At 50.3% G+C, this 23,916-nt stretch overlaps 2 protein-coding genes across 2 annotated transcripts; one reads left to right on the plus strand and one right to left on the minus strand.

Annotated features, from left to right (window-relative positions):
• Nucleotides 1–3,461: 3,461 nt before the first annotated feature.
• Nucleotides 3,462–13,162, plus strand: GRHPR (glyoxylate and hydroxypyruvate reductase). The gene is made up of 9 exons (XM_068974175.1): nucleotides 3,462–3,544; nucleotides 5,422–5,552; nucleotides 5,917–5,989; nucleotides 6,536–6,652; nucleotides 7,739–7,827; nucleotides 8,875–8,979; nucleotides 9,774–9,909; nucleotides 10,431–10,561; nucleotides 12,099–13,162. Exons 1-9 carry the CDS (start codon nucleotides 3,462–3,464, stop codon nucleotides 12,218–12,220), a joined length of 987 nt encoding a protein of 328 aa, XP_068830276.1. The 3' UTR covers nucleotides 12,221–13,162.
• Nucleotides 13,163–16,089: 2,927 nt separating this feature from the next.
• Nucleotides 16,090–18,294, minus strand: ZBTB5 (zinc finger and BTB domain containing 5). The gene has a single exon (XM_068974580.1). It carries the CDS (start codon nucleotides 18,292–18,294, stop codon nucleotides 16,264–16,266), a length of 2,031 nt encoding a protein of 676 aa, XP_068830681.1. The 3' UTR covers nucleotides 16,090–16,263.
• Between the last annotated feature and the right edge of the window lie 5,622 nt (nucleotides 18,295–23,916).

A 23,916-nucleotide genomic window follows, 5' to 3' on the forward strand; every position in this document is an offset into this window, starting at 1 on the left:
CCTGGCCCTGGGTTCAGCACGCACCAACCACCATGACAGGGAATGGCTGTCCCTACTCTGTGGTTTTGGAGAAGGCAATGGCACCCCACTCCAGTACTCTTGCCTGGAAAATCCCATGGGCAGAGGAGCCTGGTGGCCTGCAGTCCATGGGGTCGTGAAGAGTCAGACATGACTGAGCGACTTCACTTTCACTTTTCACTTTCATGCATTGGAGAAGGAAATGGCAACCCACTCCAGTGTTCTTGCCTGGAGAATCCCAGGGACGGGGGAGCCTGGTGGGCTGCCGTCTATGGGGTCGCACAGAGTCGGACACGACTGAAGCGACTTAGCAGTAGCAGCATTCTGTGGTTTGGAAACCAAAGCTCAGACAGAAGCGCTTTGCCAGATGCCACCTGGCCAGTATGCGGCCAAGGCAGATCTTGTGAGCCGGCCTTGTTCTCACAGAGCCTCACACACAGGCCTGACCCTCTGCTTCTAGGCCCTCAGGTGTGTCCTCACCCACCTCTGGGTACGAGGCTGCGTAACATGACCACAAACCTAGTGGTTTCCAGCAACAACACCCCTTGACTGTCTCACAGATGACCAGTCACATACAAATAGATAGAAAGTGCCACAAAGCAGGAGATCCAATTTAGAAATAGACCCTAAAAGACCCACATTTAGTAGAAAAAGATGGTTTATTTCATAAAAGGTGTTGAATAATTTGCTATCTGAAAAAATAAATGGATCAAAATTTCAGTAAAAAATTAAACCGCAAAGGTACCAAGCCTAGAAAGCATTATACACACACATGTGTATATGTGTGTGTGTGTATATATATATATATAACTCCATGTGAAAAAGATTTTTTTGTGAAAAGGCAACTTTAAAACATAGCCCCCCGACTCTTCCATACTCTTCCCATCAAGAAGTGGGGTCTCTGTCACCTCCTGATTCTGGGCTCAGCAACCGTGTGGCCAAGATAATATGGCAGAAGTGAGGCAGTGCCATTTCCAGGCTCAGGCCTTAAGTGCCTGAGAGCTCCCTGTTCTGTCTCTTGGAACGGCCCAGGCTCCAGGCTGTGAGAACGTGCAGGCCACAGGCCGGGGGCCCTGCAGAGGGCCCAGCTGATGGCCAGCCTCAACAGCCAGCCACTTGAGTGAGGAAACCTTCAGCTCCCTGCGGCCCAGCCACCATCCAACTTCTCAGGAAAAATCATCCTGAACGAGACTCTCTTACTGAGCCCAGCCAACCTCCAAAACCATCAGAGGTAATAAGGGAATGATTGTTGTTGCTTTAAGCCACTGTGTTTTTAGATAATTTATTATGCAGCAATAGATACACTGTGATACACAGTGTGTGACAAAACCTAGAAGCCACAAGAATAAAAATGTCTTCATTAAAAATAATTAACAAAATCATAAGACAAAAAAAAAAAAACCTGGGGGAAAGACCATATTTATAACTCATTATAGACAAAGGGCTAATTTCCTAATGTACAAATAGTACCTACAAATCACTAAGGCAAAGATGCCCAGCTCACCTGAGTAGGCAAAGAATATCCATAGATAGTTTATGGAAAAGGAAATGGCTCTTAAATGTATGAAAAGTGCTTAACTTGGCTCAAAAGAGAACTAAATTAAAATTACAAAAAAAAAATTACAATAAGATACCATCAAGATACAATAAGATACCATAGAGTGACACAGGCCTCTTTCTGGGCCAGTCTCTCCTTCCTATCTGGGCCTTGAAGAGGCAGATTGGATTCGGATTAACATCCACAGAGAAGAGACCAACAGGTAGGGCTTTTGCCTTCTAGGAGCTCCCAAGCCTGGGAGCAAGTATGCGAATAGCCTGTGGTAGAGATGAAGCCGGCAGAGCTGAGAGATAAGTCTGGGCCCCTCTCACTTGCTTACTCAGCATGTGCACCTCTGACCAGCTGCTATTGCTGGGGTATGGGTTTCCTTGAATGTGTTACTATTTATTAAGCACTCGTGACATGTGTTACCTTGTGTGGTTAGGCCATTCACAGTGCTAGGCTCTTTTCTCTGTATATCTGCTGCTGTATATCTGGTCCCTGCTTCACAGACTATCCAATCCTCTTATAATTAGAGGGCTTAATTAGTCCCTGGTGACTGATGGGCCCACCTGATGCCAATTCCCTCCTGCAAATGGTCGCCTTCTCCCTCGGGTAGTAAAGACTGCTGCAATGTCCTGCCAGCGTCTGTTTGGCAAGGTGTGGCTCCAGGACCCTTTGTATATGATCCCTGTCAAATAAACCACTGATGTCTCTGTCTCCAGGCTCTTTCTTCAGTTTCAAAGCTAGACAACTACAAGGCTTGTAGGCCTGAGGGGTGCAGCCCAACATACCTGCTGTTTGTAAGTACTGTACATAGGCCATGAGGCAGGTAAGTACTATTACACCTACTTTACAGATGAGGAAACTGAGGCATGTATAAGGTTAGGACTTGTCCTTAGTGGGTCACAGAGCTGCGATTTAAACCCAGGCAATCTGGCTCCAGAGCCTGAACTCACCTCTCTCATGGCCTCGGTGCTTGGTGACTATCAAACATGGCCCAGGGCCCCTGCAAGTGTTGCCTGCTTAATAATCACAATAACCCTCAAAGGGAAGTGCTCATCACCCCATCTTGAAGCTGAAGAAACCTTTAGGAAGAGGATGTGAACCGACTAAGACGACATTGCTGGTAAGTGACAGAGCTGGGAGTCAGACCCTGTCCACCTGACTGCAATCCCAGTCTCTGCCCATGACCCCACGGTCCCGCATGGCTCCAGCATCTTGGCCCTGACCCCATGCCTGACTTGCTTTCGGCCAGTCAGCAGGTGTCCAGCAAACTGGGTGGCTTTCAACTGTGGGCTTCCTATGGGAAATTGCACCAAGTATTAAGGAGGTCATTCTGGGATTCAGGCTGCCCTGGTCCAGGCTCCTGTGTTTGCACAATAGGCCAGGCTCAGAGTCCAGTCTTTGTGGCTAAAGACCACTGCCTGGATCATTGTGACCATGATGGAACAGACCTAGAGAAGATGGTCAAGGCACAGCAGACCCTGGGAATGGGGATGACCCTTGACCACACCCTTCTCCCCCAGCACAGGCAGCATACTCACAGCTGTAGGCACCTTTACAGGCACCCCCGCACGTTCACACAGGACTCTCCCGTGGCTGCCTCTTTACCTATCCCAACCCCTAAGTCCGACCGGAGGCTCTGAGGCAGTGAGTACTCAGAGGTAGGCCCTGGTGGTCAAGGGCACGAGCCTGCCACCAGCTCCAGAGCCAGTCTGTTTCATTAAGGCCTGATCACACAAACACAGAAGTACACAAGGCGCACACTCGGAGCCCGAGTAGCCCCCCGCTCCGGAGCCAATCCGCACCCTCGCCCCGCCTGCTCCGGCCCCGCCCCTCCCGAGGCCCCGCCCCCTTCCCGGCCCGCCCTCTCTGGGCCCAATATCCGGCGGCTGCGGGGTCAATGAGGCCAGTGAGAGTCATGAAGGTGTTCATCACACGCAGGATTCCCCCCGAGGGCAGCGCCGCGCTCGCCCGGGCCGCAGAGTAAGAGCCCGGCGCCCCCGGACCTCTCCGCGCGCCGAGTCCCCTCCCTCCGGGCGCGCGTTCCGCGGGTGGCGTCGCGGGAAGGGGCTGCGGAGCCGGGAGCACCGCTCCTAGACCTCGGGCACCCTGTACGTGGGGTGACTCAGCGTCTCCGGGCGGGCCTGGGGGCGGCCTCCCGCCACCCACTTTTGGTGGGGCGGACACGGCGGTCCTTGGGGCCAATGAGAACTGGGATTCTGCGCTTGGGCCTTCGCCTAACTTTCGAACCCGTGCCTGGCTGGAACGGTCTTGGAGTTTGGGGAACCTTAGAGAAAGTCCTCAGGGGCCAAGCTTTCTCCAGGCCCGTTGCTGTGCCCCTGGGAACCGCAGTTCCCGTGGCACTTGCAGTGGGGGTGGGGTGAAGGCTGGAGCCTTCCCCAGTCGTGGGCGTGGGGAGAGGGGAGACTGCTCATATCACAAGGTCTGAGCGACCTCTGAGGTCGCTTGGACGGGTCAGGGGCCTTGGCAGTCACTGGTCTGGTCCCTTTGGACGGTTAGCAGGGGGCCTCTGGTAGCACTTCTTAAACTGAACTCTGCACCTTGCCAGGTGCTTCTTATAAGTAAACTCTTAATTCTTCAACGCTGTGAAATCAGTGCTGTGATTCCCACTTTACAGAGAAACTGGGAGAGGTCAAGTACCTTAACCAAGCTCTATAGGTGGCACAGCTGGGATTAGAAATCTGCTCTGCGGCAGTCTGAGCACTGCGGTATGCAGGTTTTCACTTCCCATGTCAGGCGAGGAGAAGGTGGACCCAGCCTTAGAAACAAGTGCTAGGGGAAAATGAAATTTGTTTCTTTTGTTGCCTGCAATCAAACTTTTGCTGAAGACTTGCTGTGTGCTAGGCATTGAGGGGGAGAGGGGAAGGCAAAGACAACAAGAACACTAGTAGCGGCGCTCACACTGCTGCAGCGCTGGGCCACTGTCCAGGAAAGGAGGCTGCGAGGAGGCCGGCGCCTGGGCAGGGGGTTTTGGAAAGTGCCAGCAGCTCTGTCTTGCACATGTAGATTTTCCATGCGTTTTGGCTGCACTGAATTAAATGTCATGGGCCGGAGGTTGGGCAGCACTGCTGGGAAACATGCCTGGGGCCCATCAGCTGCTCTGGAAGCGCCCCTTGAAACTCCTCCCTGTTGAACTGCGTTGGTCTTGTCCATGGCTCAGATGGTAAAGAATCCACCTGCAATGTGCGAGACCTGGGTTCGATCTCTGGGTTGGGAAGATCCCGTGGAGGAGGGCATGGCAACCCACTCCAGTATTCTTGTGTGGAGAATCACCATGGACAGAAGAGCCTGGTGGGCTACAGTCCCTGGGGTCACAAAGAGTCGGACATGATTGAGCGACTAAGCAGAGCACAGCACATGTACAAAGTCAAGAACAAGGATTACTCCTTTCACGGACTCACAGAAGATGCACAACCAGACAAGGGATCCAAGCCCGGCTGCTGCCAGGAGCCCCCTCCTGGCCTTCTCAATAGGCAGCCTGGCCCGGGAGCTCACTGCCTGTGAGGCCTCCTGTGGGGGTAAAGAAAGCTCTTCTTGTGTTGAGCTGAGAATGGTCCCCGTGACTTTCTCCTTTCAGCTTAGGCCCTTTTCAGTCCTTATTGGAGAGCTCTGCTCTGTGACAGCCTTCACCCTTCAGCCACCGTATCAGAACAATTCTGAGGCTGCCCACACCTAATCTTGACTCCCCTCAGCCAGCCCCAGGCAGCTTGAGGCCAGAGCAAGCAGAAAACAATGTTTTCCACTCTGACAGGGTCGGTGGATGTGGCTGGAGAGCTTTGGGGGCCTGTGGGCACCTGTGGGGCTTGCCCACTTCTGAGTGGTCTTCCCTTTGTCTTCAGCTGTGAGGTGGAGCAGTGGGATTCTGATGAGCCCATTCCCAGAGAGGACCTGGAACAGAGAATGGCTGGGGCCCATGGCCTGCTCTGCCTCCTCTCGGACCGCATAGACAAGAAGCTCCTGGACGCTGCAGGTGTGTGTGCTACGCAGGCCTGGGGAGGGCTCCCGGGGTGTCTTGGCCTGCTGCTGCTGCTTTCCAAGCAGGTCTTTAGTGACTTCAGCGAGCTCTGAGGGCATTCACTGTGGTCCTAGACCACAGCTCCATGTGGCACACACTTTGCCCCTCTTTGCTGGCTGTGAGTCCCCGGAGGGAGACCTTAAGAGGGCAAAGACCATGGTGTGGAGGAGAGCCAGGGCCCTGGGCCCTTTTCCAGCTCTGTTCAGGCTTGGTTTATGACCTTTAGCAGGGCCCTCCCTTTTCCAGACCCGTCTATATATGTGGGAAGGCCTTGAATCCCTTGAGAAAAGATACAAATAATGCTTTTTCTGCCCAATAGGAGCTAATCTCAAAGTCATTAGCACAATGTCTGTGGGTGTCGACCACTTGGCTCTGGATGAAATCAAGAAGCGGTAAGTGCAACTTGGGCTCTGGAGTAAAGGGTGACTACCAGAGAGGGAAAAAGAGGAGCTGAGTATCTATTTGTTTTTTCTTCATATCTCTTGACCATTTGGTGAAAATGTAAGGTAGCCAATGATAAAATCTGCCCGCGTGTGCACAGGTCAGTTAAGTCTGAGCAGTCAGAAACAGTGGCTAACAATGTCCAGGTAATATCCTTTCTCATTCATTCTTTTTTTTTTTTTGACCCTCACATCAACCCCTTCAAGTAGAAAAGGCAAGAATTATTATTTCCCTCTTTAGATGAGGAAATTCAGAAAAATTAAGTAATCAGTTACTGGAGCTCCACACATTGGAGCTTGTTCTTCCATCTTCTATCCTTCTCAAAACGGGAGATGGTCAAGAGGGGACTGAGGGCTGGCCAATCCTGGGGGCCCACTACAGCTCTGAGCTTCCCAACAGGCAGCGCAGAAGGAGCAAAGCCGCATCACAGCAGTGTCCCAGCAGTAGAAACTGGGAAGGTGCTTGAAGCCATTGACCACCAGCTCTTTGGTTCATAGTGGGATCCGCGTGGGCTACACTCCGGGTGTCCTGACAGACGCCACGGCCGAGCTCGCCGTCTCCCTGCTGCTTACCACTTGTCGCCGGTTGCCGGAGGCCATCGCGGAGGTGAAGAAGTGAGTGAACGCCCAGCGGAGAAGTTGGCTCTGCTCTGCACTTGCGCACTCAGTGCTGCCCCTGGCCCAGGGGTGATCCCCAGCTAATGAGGGAGACAGACTCAGGCAAGATACTAAAGTGCACAGCAGAGCTGAAACAAACAGGGCGTGAAGGGAAATTGTGGGGTGCAGTGTGGACCAGGGAAGTCTCTGCAGGAGTAGCTGGTGGGCATCCTCAGAGGGCCCTGTCCACCCTTATGTGGATCCAGAAGGCTCTGAAGACTGAAGGCTGTTTCATGTTGCTGCAGATACACTGACGTGTTTGATACAGGTGCCACCCCAGATGTTGTCAAGTGTGTTATGCAGAATACAGCATATATATTTTACCCCCTTTCTAAAATCTGAAAATTTAAAACATTTGACCTGGGAGTTTCAGATTGAGATGGGGGCTGTACATCCCGAATCGGGGAAAGCACTCAAGGTAGGGGGGACTGACCCGAGCAAAGCCCAGGAGGCATGCGGATGCAGGCGCTCAGAGAATGTGGACTGGGAGAGGGGCTTCGTGGTGGGATATGGCAGGCGCGAGGCTGCGTGGGACTGAGTAGACACAGTGCTGAGTGTCCCTCCCACCCTCTGGTCCAGGGAGTTGGCCCCTTCATCAGAGGTGACTCAAGATAGGCTGCGTTCCCCCGTCGGTCCGGGGCAGCAGGGGTGGGCCTGTGTTCCCCCTGGAGCACTGAGAACATTGGTTTTGGAATCCCACATTCCAGATTTGCAACCTGCTGCTCTGCCCTGGCTGTGTGACCTTATACGTTGCCCTTTCTGATCTCAGCGTCCCTGTCTGCAGAAAGGGAGGAGAACCTCTAAGAAGCTTTCCAGCCCTCAGATTCTGTGTCCCCAATTGCTTTAAAAGAAGAGTCATTCCCACTGCTTATCCGCAGTACCGAGTGGCTGTAGGTGTAACTCGTGGTCCCCTCCATCCTTAACTGAAGGGTGGGGCCTGTCCCTTGGACCACAGCCCATGCCTGGGAGTGTGGGGTTTGTGCAGCAGCCCTCATCTTTGCCCAAAGCCAGGGCCGCTCACCCACCCCTCCTCCCTCCCTGCAGTGGTGGCTGGACCTCATGGAAACCCCTGTGGATGTGTGGCCACGGCCTCTCACAGAGCACCGTCGGCATCGTTGGCCTGGGGCGCATAGGTGAGGCTCCGTCTACCCATTTGGCTTCCTGGCTCACGTGTCTTGGTTAGAATCTCCAGCACCCTGTGTCTGGATGTTGACAGTCCTTCTTTGGGCAGGGTCGCCATACCTGTGTGCAGTAGGGATATCTCCAGCGAGAAGACATAGCATTGTAAAAGATAGGCCAAAACATAAAATGAGTTCCTTAAGAAGTCACTAGGTGATAGATGTAAGAGCCGGGGTTCTTTATGATTATAGCTCTGTACAGAGCAGATAAAGCTGTGATGGCTGAGGGGTTGGGGAGCCCTGCTCCCCGAGGCCTGGTTTCTAGAAGGCATTTGACTCCTGAAGCCTTAACACAGAAACCAGAGGGTCCAGTGGACAGAGCTTACCTGTGATTCTGAGGCAGGGCAGAGCTATTTTTCTTCCAGTGGCCCCAGCACTGGAGAAGTCTGGCATCCTGCCTGGAGCAGAGGCGAGGGTGAGGTAGGAAGTGGGTATAACTTGTCTGGCTAGCTGGCAGCCCTGCCTCCCACACTAGAGAGTTGCTTGGAGGAACCCAGCAGCTTTGGGGCATGTTCTGAGTCAGAAAACCCAGCTGCCCAAGCCCGTCTTGGCAGCAGTGTATGTGGAAAGGTGTTAGAGGTGGGGCGAGTTGGCAGTGCCATCAGAGTCATTTGGGGTCTGTGGCTGCATTAACAGAAGCAGAGCGTCCAGGGGAGGCAGGGGACCGTGTGGTCAGGCCTTTCTTGGGGTGCCAGCTCCATCCAGTGCTCGGGGAAGGTTAGAAAGTGGCCCTCAAGATGGCCAGAACCACGTGAGGACAGCCCAGGCCAGTCCCAGCCACACAGGAGCTGTGGTCTCTGAAGGATGGACCCCTGAGCTGAGGGCAGTGTGAAGTGGTGGGGGCTGGGTGCACTGTGGCAGGATTAGTTAACGTAGGAAAGGACTTTGCCCCCCAGCCCTTCCCCCAGGGGCTCTCTCTCCCTGGAGCTGCTGGGCGCTGTTCCCGCCCTCACCCTCCGAGGGCTTGGGAACAAGCGCTGACTCTTGACTCCTTGCCACCAGGCCAGGCCATAGCTCGGCGTCTGAAACCATTTGGTGTCCAGAGATTTCTATACACAGGGCGCCAGCCCAGGCCTCAGGAAGCAGCAGAATTCCAGGCAGAGTTTGGTAAGTAAAAGCTGGATTTCCGCAGGGGCCCCTTCTGCTTGGCCAGTTGGTTCTCTGTGTTTGCTGTAATGGCAGCACTTTGGGGTAGAATGCAGGAGCTCCACAGGCCTGTGATGTCCCCTAGGCTTTATCTGACTTCCCTGCCCTGCATGCAGAGGCCTATTCGGGCAGCGCAGGGACCCAGCCAGGCGACACCGAGTCCCCTCAGTATCAGAGAGACTCGGGTCTCCTGTCCTGCAGGGTCCCTTCTCACTGTTGTTTTTGTACACACACAGCAGTAGGGATGGTGGTAACGTGTAACGAATTGTACATGTAAGGATGATACATGTAAGGAAGTGCTGGGAACTTTCACTCAGTTTCCATCATAAACTGGTGAGCGCTGACCCTCAGCCTTGCCTCTGGGTGAATCCAGTCCCCTGGCAGGTGCATATCTTGGTGAGCAGAAGGCAAGCTGGATTTCAGCCACTCCACCCTGTTGGCACATTGGGCCTTGAAAGAGTGAAAGCAGTGTGCCCTAGATCCCCGCTGTGTGACCCCGAATAAGCTTCTGCTCCTCTCTGGCCTCAGTTTCCCCACCTTTAGAGCAGGGGGCTGACTGAAGGATATAGCACACCAGGATCCCGTCAGTGGCCATCGACTGTGCAGTTATCAGAGCTGTCCAGGTGGGGTGCCGCCTTCAGGAAGCATCTTGGGAGTTTCTGTTATGGGAGGGGGGCAGGAGGGGTCAGGTCTCCCACCCTCTTGCTGTCCTTAACCCGGGACACAGCACCTGACGGAGCCCTGTGCTCCCCCAGTGTCCACCCCCGAGCTGGCTGCCGAGTCCGACTTCATCGTTGTGGCCTGCTCCTTAACACCGGCGACCAGGGGGCTGTGCAACAAGGACTTCTTCCAGTGGATGAAGAAAACAGCTGTGTTTGTCAACATCAGCAGGTATCCTGGGTCACCGGGCGAGCCTGGAGAGGGGCTGCCCCTGCTGTTGTGATCCCCACAGGCTGTCAATGAGACTCAGGCTGAGTCTACTGCCCTCCATAAACCAACCAACTGCTCAACTCAGGACAGTAAGGGCCCCAGAGCACATCCCAGCTGCTCAGAGCAGGACCTGGTCTGGCTCCCAGCAGTACCTTGACCTTGCTCAGGAAGTGAAGGCACCATGGCAGCAAATTAGGTAACTTTGTTCCTCTAACCACAAACAGTTGGACTTGACAGCCTTTACAGCCTGTTAGAGGCCAGCCTTCATGGCCCTGAGCCTGGGTTTGTGTGAGTCAGTGAGCTTGAACTCACACACTTCTGGAAAGACAGACCCAAAACCCAGGTTGTCTTGGGTCCTCAAAAATGTCTGCAGGGTGCCTCTAGTCCACTGAACATGTTACGGGAGCAGAACTCCCCTCCCAGCCACTCCAACCCCTTCTTAGTTATTACTAGTGCTTCAGGACACCCCCTGTCATTCCCAGGGGAGAAGTGGTAGACCAGGACGACCTGTACCAGGCCCTGGCCAGCGGTCAGATTGCAGCTGCCGGACTGGACGTGACGACCCCAGAACCACTGCCTACTGACCACCCTCTCCTGACCCTGAAGAACTGTGGTAAGAACCGCCCTCTGTCAGAAACACTTCTCCCGGCGGTGGCTCTTCCCACTGCGGCTGATGAAGCTGAGTGGCAGTTCTCCCAGACACTTGGCTTAGGCACCGTGCCCCTCCGAGCCACAAGCCACAGCTATCAGAGGTAGGAGGCAAGCTCCAGAGGCCCTCCCTCAGTCTGCTGAGTTTTAACCACCCCAAGCTCTCTAGCTCAGTGGGTAAAGAATCCACCTGCGATGCAGGAGACCCCGGTTTGATTCCTGGGTTGGGAAGATCCACTGGAGAAAGGAATAGGCTATCCACTCCAGTACTGTTGGGCTTCCCTTTTGGCTCAGCTAGTAAAGAATCCTCCTGCAATGCCAGAGACCTGGGGTGGGAAGACCCCCCCAGAGAAGTTAAAGGGTACCCACTCCAGTATTCTGGCCTGGAGAATTCCATGGACTGTATAATCCATGGGGTCGCAAAGAGTCGAGTTGGACACGACTGAATGACTTTCACTTCACTTGACTTCATTCCTCTCCCCCATCCCCTAGCCCCAGGGGAGGTTTGACATCGCTACCCCTGTGATACCTTAGTGCAGTGGTTCTCAACTTTTATGCTGTCGGTCCCCTGGAGGGACTGACCAAATGCATGGTGCCAGGCCCCCATGGGCATCCGCCTCAGGACATCTCGGGTGGGGCCTGACAACGTGTGTCTAACATCTTGCCCGTGGCTGTTACTCAGCCCGGGAGCAGTGAGAACCACTTAAGAGTTCCTCTTTAGCTTCCTCAGTTAGTTAACAATTCTGTGCTGAGTTGACAATTCTGTATATTATGTTCTGTCTATTCAGGTAGCTGGTTTGGTTTCCGTCTCCAGGATAATACATAACCGTTAGGGCCGTAGGCCGTCTGGGCCAGTCCTGCCCTTTGCTTACCCTCTGGAATGGAAAAGCACAGAGAAGGCCTGTAGCTGCCTTTCCCCCTTGAATGCTCCTGCTGTCACAGCCCTTGGAGGCACTACCATTCCCACCCTGTGCCTGTGTGAAGGGAGCCCAGGCTGTGACGGCCAGGCTGTTGCCCAGAGCTGGGAAACTCCCATTCCTGAGGCCTGGCACTCAGCGCAGTGCCCTGGGACTGCTTTCAGAAGACACTCTCTGGGGACCGTTGACCCCACTTGCTCTGCAGTGGGGTCAGAGGGCACTGTGCTGTCCAGCCTCTCATCTGTTATTTCGGGAGAAGTTATTTCAGAGGCCTGGGGCCTTCAGGGGGTGCCCATGGTGTGGACGAGCTGGTAAACTGGCACCTGTCACTGTCTGGTATCTGAAGGGTGGGTCTAGAGAGGCTCTGGGGACCCCTTCTGGCCCTGACCCTCATGCTCAGGATGCATATTTGTCACCCTTGAGTCTGGGTTTGGTGGCCCCGAGGAGAGGAGTGCTTTGAGACAGGAGGGAAGGCAAATCAAGAAGTGAGGGGGGTTCTCCTTATTCTTTTTCCTGGCAAACTCTAGCCCAAGGTAAGGCTCTTGAACCACCCTTCTCATTTCCTGTCCTTCCTCTCCTTTCCAGTGATCCTGCCCCACATTGGCAGTGCCACCCACAGGACCCGAAACATCATGTCTGTCTTGGCAGCTGACAACTTGCTGGCTGGCCTGCGAGGGGAGCCGATGCCCAGTGAACTCAAGCTGTAGCCACACGGGGACTCTGTGGACCAGAAAGCAAGTGGCCCTGGGCTTCTGTCAGACACGCCCTGGCTTGATTGGACCCACAGGGTGGGAGCCAGAGGAAAAAGTCTGATCTGTACCCATTCTGCAGAGGGAAGACTGGTACTAACAGATGTGCTGCACTTGTGTGGTTGGAAGCATCCGAGCCCCAAGTGTGTAATTCTACTAAATAATTCTCTGAGATGTCTGGGCATGTAACTGGGAGAAACTGACAAAAGCATCTGCTTGGGTTTCCTAAGCCAGGGCCTCTAGTGACTCCAGGTTCTGCTTCCAACCCCCATCCCCAGCCCTGAGCATTTGAATTCCTAGAACCTGTCCAAGCCACCTTCAGTTCAGTTGCTCAGTCATGTCTGACTCTTTGTGACCCCATGAATCGCAGCACACCAGGCCTCCCTGTCCATTACCAACTCCCAGAGTTCACCCAAACTCATGTGCATCAAGTCAGTGATGCCATCCAGCCATCTCATCCTCTGTTGTCCCCTTCTCCTGCCCCCAATCCCTCCCAGCATCAGAGTCTTTTCCAATGAGTCAACTCTTCACATGAGGTGGCCAAAGTATTGGAGTTTCAGCCTCAGCATCAGTCCTTCCAATGAACACCTAGGACTGGTCTCCTTTAGGATGGACTGGTTGGATCTCCTTGCAGTCCAAGCGACTCTCAAGAGTCTTCTCCAACACCACAGTTCAAAAGCATCAATTCTTTGGCGCTCAGCTTTCTTCAGTCCAACTCTCACATCCATACATGACCACTGGAAAAACCACAGCCTTGACTAGAAGGACCTTTGTTGGCAAAGTAATATCTCTGGTTTTGAATATGCTATCTAGGTTGGTCATAACTTTCCTTCCAAGGAGTAAGTGTCTTCTAATTTCATGGCTGCAGTCACCATCTGCAGTGACTTTGGAGCCCCCCCCAAAATAAAATCTGACTTCAGTTCACTGTGTTCATTGTTTCCCCATCTATTTGACATGAAGTGATGGGACCAGATGCCAAGCCACCTTAGCCTCAGCCAAAAGGCGTCCAAAGTTTCCCTCATTTGGACAGGACAGTCACAGCCCAGTGGTGACCACAGCAATGGGACCTGCTACCTAGACCATTAGGCAAATTAAATACATGTGGCAAAGAGAACTAGGTAAAGTCACAATACTCACTTTTTGGTCAAGAATAATCAGGGTAGGTAGGTTTCTTTCATTTTTATTTTAAACTTAGTTTCAGCACCGTCACACTTTGTTCCTCGTGTCCATTTCCTCCTCCCTTCCCACTCCCAGGTGGATGCCCTTTACTAAGCACCTCCTCACTCCTCAGGCCTGGCTGCCAGCACTGCCAGAGCCCTGCGCCTGCTAAGGGACTCGGCTCCGGCTTTTCCCCCGCAGCCAAGCCAGGCTGAAGAGTGGGGTTTCTCCCCTGGGAGGCAGGTAAGGGAGCAGGAAGTACACAATTTGGCAGGCCCTCTAGGAGGGCCGGTGGACTGAGGACACCGCCTCAGCCCCATCCACAGCGCAGAGAGGAAAAGCGCAAGGGACTATGACCAACACTTGTTACTGACAGCATCAGAGTATTTTCTAAGATGCCTGGTTCAAAACAGAGTACTGGTAACATGATAACAGCAGGGTTAGCAGAAAAAGCAATACTATTTCACGCTTTTGTTTCAACCTTAACCTAAGGTGAAGAAAAAGAACACATAATTAGTTAAAGGCATTAATATGACAAAGCTTTTATTTCAAAGTCTCAAATTTTGACCAGCATAGCACCACTGACCCAGGTGCCCTGATGGAACTTTATGATTTGGTCACCAGAAATGATTATGCCAAGCTATAATTAAGGCTAACCAATCGAAATCCAGGTACCCAATACCAGTTAGAATTCAGGTAGAAACTACCAGTTGTAGGAACCCTGGGGCTGGTCTTCCAGGGAACCTCTGAATTATTTAAGTGCTACAGCATGTACAAGGACACTGGCCCACAGGCTTGCTTCTCACACACAGAAACTGATTGACTAAGAGGTAGATGAGAGATTCCAGATTCCACTGGGCAGTGGAGAGGCGGGGCTCCAGCCACTGTGTCAGTCCCCGAGGCAAGTCCACTGAAGCCTGAGCTCAGGTAGGGGGCCACCTCCTGGCACCTCTTCCTCGAGGTGGAAGGGGAGGAGAGCGACCGCTGTTCTGTGCCGCCAACTCCTCTTCCCAGGCCAGGCAGGGCCTCTCCTCCTCCACGCTGACCCACCTGCCTCCCAGGGTTGATCTCACAAGCCACTGGTTCCACAGAGGGGTGGATGTAGAGCCTCATCACATCGTCAGAACATGACTTACTAACAATTTTCCACACACACCGAACTTCACAGGTGATCCCACGGCCTCCACCCGCCTCCCCACCTCTCCCCTCCCCTCTTAGGAGACGGACCAGAGGCTTCCCTTTTGGTTTTCCTCCCTGGGGAATCAGTTCATAGGAGATGCTAAATCTGACAGTGAGCATTATGAGTTTATCCACAGACAGACGTGTAACTGCATATGCTAGATTAAGAGAAGACACATGCTGACTACTTCTCAAAACATAAGAACTGAAGGATTTTGCTCTATTATGCACAGTGGTTTGGGGTGTCTCAAATAAACTGTATAAAAAAATGAAATCATGTTCATGTATGAATTAAGCTGACTTCATGAGCTCTACAGAGACACATTAACCTGTGCTGTTCCCCTGGAAGCTCTCAAGCCAAGGCTCAGCCTAACAGATGCTGCCCAAAGGGTTGGAAGGCCACAGGGTCGGCCCAGAGAAGGCCAGGTCAGTCACCCAGAGGTCTCCTCAGACTGTCTCAGATGCTACCCTGGTGGCTTCTATGCTCTGGGCTGCCCAATCCTCTTATAGAGATGGGAAAATATTTACCAACCTTCAGTATTGGGTTGGGGCAACAACAGAAGCTCAGGGTCTGTACTTTAAAACCATAGAACAGAACAGTAATAAAGCCCACGATGGAGGGGGGTTGACTTCACTTTTGTTTTTTTACCTGAAAACAGTAATCTAGGCCCAGGAAAGATGCTGTAAGTGGCATGAAAGTGTGAAGAAGCGAAGCAGAAAACGGGCTTGTCGTTGGGTGAGATGTGTCAGGCTGGACCGGCCCCCGAAATCTGCACAGAACAAAGGGTAAATGCGCCGTAAAAGATCCCACTAAACAGGACTCCACATCATCAGAACAAAGACGAACACTAGCTCTTCTGACTTCCAAACTGTAACGTGTAATACAAGTTGGTTAAAATACCGCTAAAACAGCACATACAGAAACAACACCTTACTTGTCGCTCCCTATTCATAAGTACATACTCCTTTTACAACTTTGTCTTTAAAACTGGGAAAAATTGTTAAAACATCTAACGATGATGTTTTCAAAAGTATATACACACCTGTTAGTCCAGAGAATGCTCGCTCTGGACCCAGTGTCAGCACCATCAAAGTGCAGCATCTGTGACTGCAAATCAGACAAAAAAATACAGTACTTTCTGAAGCCTAGAGCCAGCTCATGATAGACTTTAAAGCATTTCTGGCAGACAGGCGTGTCCTCAAGGGTGTTCCTTTTAGACAGGCACAAAGTTGCCACTGGTTACATGTAGTGCATTTTGCATCACTGTATACAAGTATATAATATTCTCATCAGAAGGTATATAGGAAATTTAATTAAATGCTTCGGTTTTACAAAAATTGCTAAAAAATGTTTTTGCACTTCAATGTTTAATTTTTCAATGTGCCACTTCTAACATCAATTACAGACTACTTTCCGACTGCATTACTCAACCCTAAGGAAGAACGTGGTTTCAGGGACTGGATCCCTTCTCTGAATGTGTGCACTGCACTCAGAAATGCGGTGGCACAAGCACGACACCTGTGAACTCTCCACTTGTTAGTCTTCGAAATCTGCATGAGCCACTCACAGCCTGAAGTCTTAAACCCCATGGCATTAACCACCAACCAACCAGAGATTTTAGTTCCAGTCCTACAACTGGCATCGGCGTTATCTCGAGGTCAGGCTAGAGCAAAGTGCTGGGGAGGTTGCTGCTCTGCCAGCGCAGGCAGGTGGTCTTCGAGTGTTTGTACAGGTGGCTGGACTGACTGAACCTCTTGCCGCACTTCAGGCAGGCATAGGGTTTTTCACCTGTGTGAACACGGATGTGCTTCTTGCAATCTGTCAAGGTCAAGAAAGTCTTGCAGCAGATTTTGCAGGCATACTTGCGAGCCCCCTCTACAACCAAGACATTGTGCTCCGATAAGGCCTTCTTGCACTTCGACAAGACATCAGCAGATGCCCTTGTCAGCTGCGGGGGGCCGGGCTGCGAAGGGTGGCCGTTTTCAAATGAGGACGTGGCTGCATTCATCATTAGCTGGGAACTGGCAGAATTCTCTGGGATCTGTGAGCTCCTGACAGAAGTTACCACTGGCATTTTGGGAGCTATGCGGCGGTAGTATGGAAAGTTACTGGCTCCTCCTCGAGGGGAACCCATCATTACCCTGGAAAAGGAGGAGTGCAATCCCAAACCGGACCTGGAAAAATCCATCCCAAACTGTTCTCCTCCTTGGTAGCCTGAGGTCTGCACACACGGTAGGCCCATCACATCCTGCATGGGCCTGACAAAGTGGGAGTCCGCGGGCTCGCTGAATGGGTTCTCCACATGAGCACCAGGGGCCGAGGAGGGCCCGCTCACAGGCCCAGCCTCCGGACTCAACAAATAAGGGGCCTCCCCCTCCAGCCTGCAGTCACTGGTTGTGTTTGGGAGATTATCGTCATTGTTCTGATTGGTACTAAAGTTACTTCCTCTGCTCTTGTTAAGAAAATTTGAAATACTAAAGGTGGATTTATGTTCGAGGTTATTGGTGACTTCCAAAATGTGGATGTCCCCTACCCGGTCAGTGCTAGACTGGGGATCTGAAAAACTCCGGTCGCTGCTCTCTGGGCTGAGGTCTATCTTCTCGGCACTGACCACCACCCCCTCCACCTCCACCGACTCGCTGCCTTCCGCTTGGGAGGTCACGTCACTCACTTCGTCCTGTGGCTCAGGAGAGCTCAGGGGCTCAGATTTCACCACCACTCTCATGTGCTCCTTCTCACCAAGGCCCACCTCCGGGTTTTCACACTGAAAAGCACTCTTCTCAGCTGTGGCTTCCTGCTCAAAACTAGTCTCGACCTGAGTGGCACGGGAGGCCATGGAGAGCTGGGCCATATTGCTGGCGCTGTTGTCGGACTGGCTGGGCACCTGGGCATCTTCTTGAGCGCCGAAGGACTGGTCAAACATGATGGTGTTGTCATCTGGGTTGTCGGCCATCCCATCGGCCTTAGGGTTGTCCACGATTTTCAGAGAATCTGGAGAAAAGAACTCCTCCCGGGAATGAACCCCCGGCCCGTTCTCTGGCGTCACGTCGGAGATGGCAGACTCGTCCAGGGTGGGTCGGAGGCGCTGTCTGGCCCGCTCCTCTGCAGACTGCTTGCGCTTGTGCAGGCGGCGCATGGGGAAGGGCGTCCGCTGGTCCAGGTTACCACGCATCGAGGAGCTCATGGGGGCTGGCTGCTCCTCGCCGCTCTGGCTGGAACTGAGGGCGGAGCTCACAATGCTCAGTCCCAGCTGCTGCAGCATAAAGGAGCGCTGCATGCGGGCGCTCTGCTCCTGAACACGCTCGCTGGGGGGAGACATGGGCAGCGTCCGTGTCGTCAGGTAATGTTTACATGCCTTAACAACAGAGTTCAGGTGCAGGTGAGAGGCTGCCAATAAGACATCCATGACATTGCTCTCCCCTAGCATGAGAGTGGAGGTGTACATCATGTCAATCAGTGCAGCGAAGGCCTCTGCTGTCACCACTTCGCTATCCAGCTGGATCATGTTCATGGTCTGATCTCCCTCTGCCACTGAGAACAGGGCTCGGAAATGCGTGCTGCACGCTGCTAGTACCGAGCGGTGGGCTTTGAAATGTCTGTTCCCCACTACAATGACACAGTCACAGAGCTGCCCGTGAAGTCTCTGATAGTTCAGCTGCTGGAAGATCTGTTCAAAGTGACCAGGAAAATCCATGATCCTACAATACAAAGAAAGAAAGAATTAACATGCAGAACAGCTTAAGTCAAAGTCAGAGCACAGAGCGGGCACTGACCAGAGAGGCATGAATGGCCAAGCGTGGACCTTTCAAAGCTTGTGATGTTCCTGCTGGGGACACACAGACGAAACACCTGTCCAATAAGGAACAAATGCTGACTCAGCTAACAGCCTCGGAAATCTAGATGGACACGCGCAGATCAGCAACTGGCTGTTTACAGGCTTCCTTTTACTCTTAAATAACCCACTTTTAACACTTGGGGCCATTGTTAGAAAAGACCAACATGTGGGTGATGGAACAACTATACCTGACAAGTCCAGAGTTCTGCATTCCTGAGAACAACAAACTCCAAGAAACTCTAAACTGAGACTTTTGACAACCTTAAACGATGAAAAGTGCAAATCAACATTAGTGGGAAGATGTCCAGTTCTAGATGGTAGTAAACTGCACACATGCATTTACCCTTCTCCACCCCATACATACTCCCGAAACCCCATTAAAAAGACACCAATGTGTCTTGGTTTGTTGCTGTTTTAAAGGTAAAAACCCACAAGGAAAAAAAGAATCGGAAAGAGGTGTTAATGGTATTTTGGAAACTGGTGAGCAGGTAAACAAATGTGTGCTGACTTAGCACACCTAGAAAACTGAACCCTAAGTTACAGTCCATGGAGTCACAAAAGAGTCGGACACGACTTAGAGACTAAACAACAACAATTAAAACTGGCAGTGGTTAAAACAATCTGACTTATACATAAGTCCCCATCCACCCAGAGGCTCAGAACTGGCTGCCACGGTGCCAGAGGAAGTGGAGCAAAGATGATGCCAAGACAAAAGGACTGGCTCGAAGTCTACTCAATTAAAAAAAAAACAAAAAACATGGAGGTTCCACACTTGTGGCACAGAAAAGGTAAACCTATAGAGACAGAGAACAGATTAATGGCTCTCTGGGGCTGGGCTCAGGGCAGGACTGCAATAAGGGACTTTCAGGGACATGATGGAAATGTTCTAATATGATGATTACGCATCAAATTTTCTAAAAATACTTGATCTGTACACTTAAAATGGGGAATGTTATGGTATGTACATTATACCACAGAAAAACTCAATTAATTAAACTTCAAAAAAAACGGGAAAAGAAAAACAGGAGACAAGCAAGCTGTAAAACCACCATTTCAGACTACATTTTGAACTTCAGGGCTTCTATAACGCCAATCAGGGGCTTCCTTGGTGGTCCAGGTGGTCCGTGCTTCCAATACAGGGGGCCTGGGTTCACTCTCAGGTCAGGGAACTCGATCCCACATGCCACAACTAAGACCCAGTGCAGCCAAATAAATAAATAAATATCTTTTTTTAAAGACAAAAATAAAACCAAACAGACCGCTTAGAACATCACATATATCTTTGATAATACTACGGAATTACTCGTTTTTTTTCTTTTACCCCTTACGTGTGATAATGGCATTCTGATTTTTCCCCCCAAAGGAATGGTTTTTAAAGAGAAAACACTAGAATGTTTACAGATGAAATGACATGATATCTGGCATTTGTTTCAAAGTTTATTTTTCGTACATTGGAAAATTTTCATAAACGTTAAAAAAGGAGAAAAAGAGATCACATCACTAAGTAGAAAAATTTCCAAAGCTCAGTTTGGAATCAAATATCTGGACATTTTCATCTCCTGGACTCATTAGAAACAAAAATTTGTTTATTCTCTGCTAAGAAATTGCTTTACTTCCCAGGAACTACATGTCTGCTGATTCAAAGTCTGTGTCCCTGACCAGTGCTCAGCACACACACTCATTGTGTGGTTAGAAAACAGGGTCAATATACCCAAAGAGGTGCAGCTCTGTGCCCTCTGCCCACAGACTCTGTAGAAGCTGAAGGAGCCACAAAGTTTAAAACCCTGTTTCATCCTCTCCAAAGAAGGACCCTCTGGTCTCCTGGGAGGGGGTGAAGCAGAATGTAGTGATTAAACTCCAGAATACAAACACAGGCAGACAGAGCATCTAGTGTGCCTGGTACTAGAGATAAAATGATCAACAAAACAGATCGGATCTCTATCCTCAGGGGGAACAGACCAATCAACGTTCAAATACAAGAGTACTGCAAGTGCTAAGGTGGAAAGGGTGAAGAGGCCCCTGCCTCTGCCAGGGGGTGTGGAAAGGCGTCTGCAGGGAAGAAGCTGCAGACCCCTGCTGGGCTTGCGTGGCTGAACCAGAGAAACTGTACTCAAGACAACATGTGCTCGCGAGGCTGGGACGAGCTGCTACATCCACAAGCGGGCATGAAGTTAAAGTCGGCATCAGAAGGCCAGACGCTTTCCCGCACCCCTCTCCCCACCAACAGAAGACTAGCAGCTGGGTTCATATGCCCGGGAAGTGCTTCCAAGAGAAGAACACTTGGGACCCCATCAGACTTCCCCAGGGTGAAGCCTCCAGTCCTCAAGGCCTATTAACTCAGCTTCCAGTTACTCAGGAACACCACAAACTGGAGGGGAGGAACTTCTAACATAAAAAGTTCTAAACAAACAGAAACACATCTGGAAGAAACACAACTAAGAAAGAAAAGCACCTATAATTAACATCCTCAGAGAACTAAGATACCATATCCACAAAACAAGAAGAGAAAGTTTTTAATTTTTTAAAAAACATTTATTTAGCTGTGCTGGGTCTTAGTTGTGGGATCTTTAATTGTGGCATGTGGGATCTAGTTTCCTGACCAGGGATCAAAATCGGCGCCTCTGCATGGGAATATGGAGTCCTAACCACTGGACCACCAGGGAAGCCCCTGTTTTTAATTTTTTTTAAGAGATAGTCTAGAAGCAAAATTATTGGAAATTTAAAGTTGCAAAAAAATTTTGTTGTTGTTGTCACTAGAAGGGCTGGAAGATTATATGGCTGGAGAAATGTGGCAGACAAGGCAAAGGAGAAATAAAAGTGAATGAACAAGGGAAAAAAGAATGAAGTCCAATGTCTGAATACAAAAAGAGAAAAGACAGAAAGTGACAAGAATGATAATTAGCAAAGAATAATTTCCAGAACTGAAGAAGTTATTCAAACTAGAAAGTTCCACCAGGTACTCAGCAACATGAGTACAATGGACAAATCCCCACATTTGGTGCATCACAGTGACATTTTAAAACACTTAGGATAAGGATCTGGAAAGTTTGGAGTGGGGGAGTTAACAAAGAATCAGGAATAAAATTGGCATTAGACTTTTCAAAAGCAATATTGGAAAGTAAAAGGTGATAGTTCCATTAAAATTTTCCAAGAAAATTATTTCCAACTTAGACCATACCCAGTCAAATTCAGTTCAGTCGCTCAGTCGTGTCCGACTCTGCGACCCCATGAATCGCAGCACACCAGGCCTCCCTGTCCATCACCAACTCCCGGAGTTCACTCAGATTCACGTCCATCGAGTCAGTGATGCCATCCAGCCATCTCATCCTCTGTCATCCCCTTCTCATCCTGCCCCCAATCTCTCTCAGCATCAGTCTTTTCCAATGAGTCAACTCTTCGCATGAGGTGGCCAAAGTACTAGAGTTTCAGCTTTAGCATCATTCCTTCCAAAGAAATCCCAGGGCTGATCTCCTTCAGAATGGACTGGTTGGATCTCCTTGCAGTCCAAGGGACTCTGAAGAGTCTTCTCCAACACCACAGTTCAAAAGCATCAATTCTTCGGCGTTCAGCCTTCTTCACAGTCCAACTCTCACATCCATACATGACCACAGGAAAAACCATAGCCTTGACTAGACGGACCTTAGTCAGCAAAGTATATCTCTGCTTAGGTTGGTCATAACTTTTCTCCCAAGGAGTAAGTGTCTTTTAATTTCATGGCTGCAGTCACCATCTGCAGTGATTTTGGAGCCCCCCAAAAATAAAGTCTGACGCTGTTTCCACTGTTTCCCCATTTATTTCCCATGAAGTGATGGGACCGGATGCCATGATCTTCGTTTTCTGAATCTTGAGCTTTAAGCCAACTTTTTCACTCTCCTCTTTCACTTTCATCAGGAAGCTTTTTAGTTCCTCTTCACTTTCTGCCATAAGGGTGGTGTCATCTGCATATCTGAGGTTATTGATATTTCTCCCAGCAATCTTGATTCCAGCTTGTGTTTCTTCCAGCCCAGCGTTTCTCATGATGTACTCTGCATACAAGTTAAATAAGCAGGGTGACAATATACAGCCTTGACGTACTCCTTTTCCTATTTGGAACCAGTCTGTTGTTCCATGTCCAGTTCTAACTGTTGCTTCCTGACCTGATACAGATATCTCAAGAGACAGGTCAGGTGGTCTGGTATTCCTATCTCTTGAAGAATTTTCCACAGTTTATTGTGACCCACACAGTCAAAGGCTTTGGCATAGTCAATAAAGCAGAAATAGATGTTTTTCTGGAACTCTCTTGCTTTTTCCATGATCCAGCAGATGTTGGCAATTTGATCTCTGGTTCCTCTGCCTTTTCTAAAACCAGCTTGAACATCAGGGAGTTCATGGTTCACGTATTGCTGAAGCCTGGCTTGGAGAATTTTGAGCATTACTTTACTAGCATGTGAGATGAGTGCAATTGTGCAGTAGTTGGAGCATTCTTTGGCATTGCCTTTCTTTGGAATTGGAATGAAAACTGACCTTTTCCAGTCCTGTGGCCACTGCTGAGTTTTCCAAATTTGCTGGCATATTGAGTATAGCACTTTCACAGCATCATCTTTCAGGATTTGAAATAGCTCAACTGGAATTCCATCACCTCCACTAGCTTTGTTCGTAGTGATGCTTTCTAAGGCCCACTTGACTTCACATATCCAGGATATCACACCATCATGATTATCTGGGTCGTGAAGATCTCTTTTGTACAGTTCTTCTGTGTATTCTTGCCACCTCTTCTTAATATCTTCTGCTTCTGTTAGGTCCCTACCATTTCTGTCCTTTATCGAGCCCATCTTTGCATGAAATGTTCCCTTGGTATCTCTAATTTTCTTGAAGAGATCTCTAGTCTTTCCCATTCTGTTGTTTTCCTCTATTTCTTTGCATTGATTGCTGAAGAAGGCTTTCTTACCTTTTCTTGCTGTCAAGCTATCAATCAATTATGAGGGTAGGCTAAGGCATATTCAAACAAACAGGAATCCAAAAGTTTACCTCCCACATACCTTTTCTCTGGAAGCTATTAAAGGTTGTGCTTAAGGAAGCTGAGAATAAACCAAGAAAAGGAAGACAATACAGAAAGTTGAGACCCATCCTAGAAAATAGGCAAAGAGAATTTTTAAGGACGATGCTGAAGCCCAAGGTGACAGCTAGGCAGCAGGGCAGGGGAACAGACTGGAGCAGGAAGCTGAGAGACCAGAGTCCCCCGCAAGGGAAAAGGGAATAGGCAGACCACATGACATGGCTGAGGGTGCTAACAAGTTAACAGCTCTGTAAAAATGTAAAGACATCATATAAAACAAGAATTTTAAATGGGACAGCTTAAAAACTTAATGGGTGTTTAGTTGCAATATCCTGTGTAGTTTGTTTACAGAGTCCTAATGATGTGAACACAGAGCCACATTTGAGATACTGGAAGCATGAGAGAAGGCCGGTGTGCATTGTGGGGCAGGGCAGAGGAAAGAAAGT

The sequence above is a fragment of the Capricornis sumatraensis genome, chromosome 6 (assembly GCF_032405125.1).
Source record: "Capricornis sumatraensis isolate serow.1 chromosome 6, serow.2, whole genome shotgun sequence".
Lineage (NCBI taxonomy): Eukaryota > Metazoa > Chordata > Mammalia > Artiodactyla > Bovidae > Capricornis > Capricornis sumatraensis.

Coding starts and splice junctions, on each gene's coding strand:
- ZBTB5 (XM_068974580.1), bottom strand. CDS start 18,294: ATGGATTTTCCTGGTCACTTTGAACAGATCTTCCAGCAGCTGAACTAT.
- GRHPR (XM_068974175.1), top strand. CDS start 3,462: ATGAGGCCAGTGAGAGTCATGAAGGTGTTCATCACACGCAGGATTCCC. Junction 6,653..7,738: donor GCCATCGCGGAGGTGAAGAA/GTGAGTGAACGC, acceptor CCCTCCCTGCAG/TGGTGGCTGGACCTCATGGA. Junction 7,828..8,874: donor CGTTGGCCTGGGGCGCATAG/GTGAGGCTCCGT, acceptor CCTTGCCACCAG/GCCAGGCCATAGCTCGGCGT.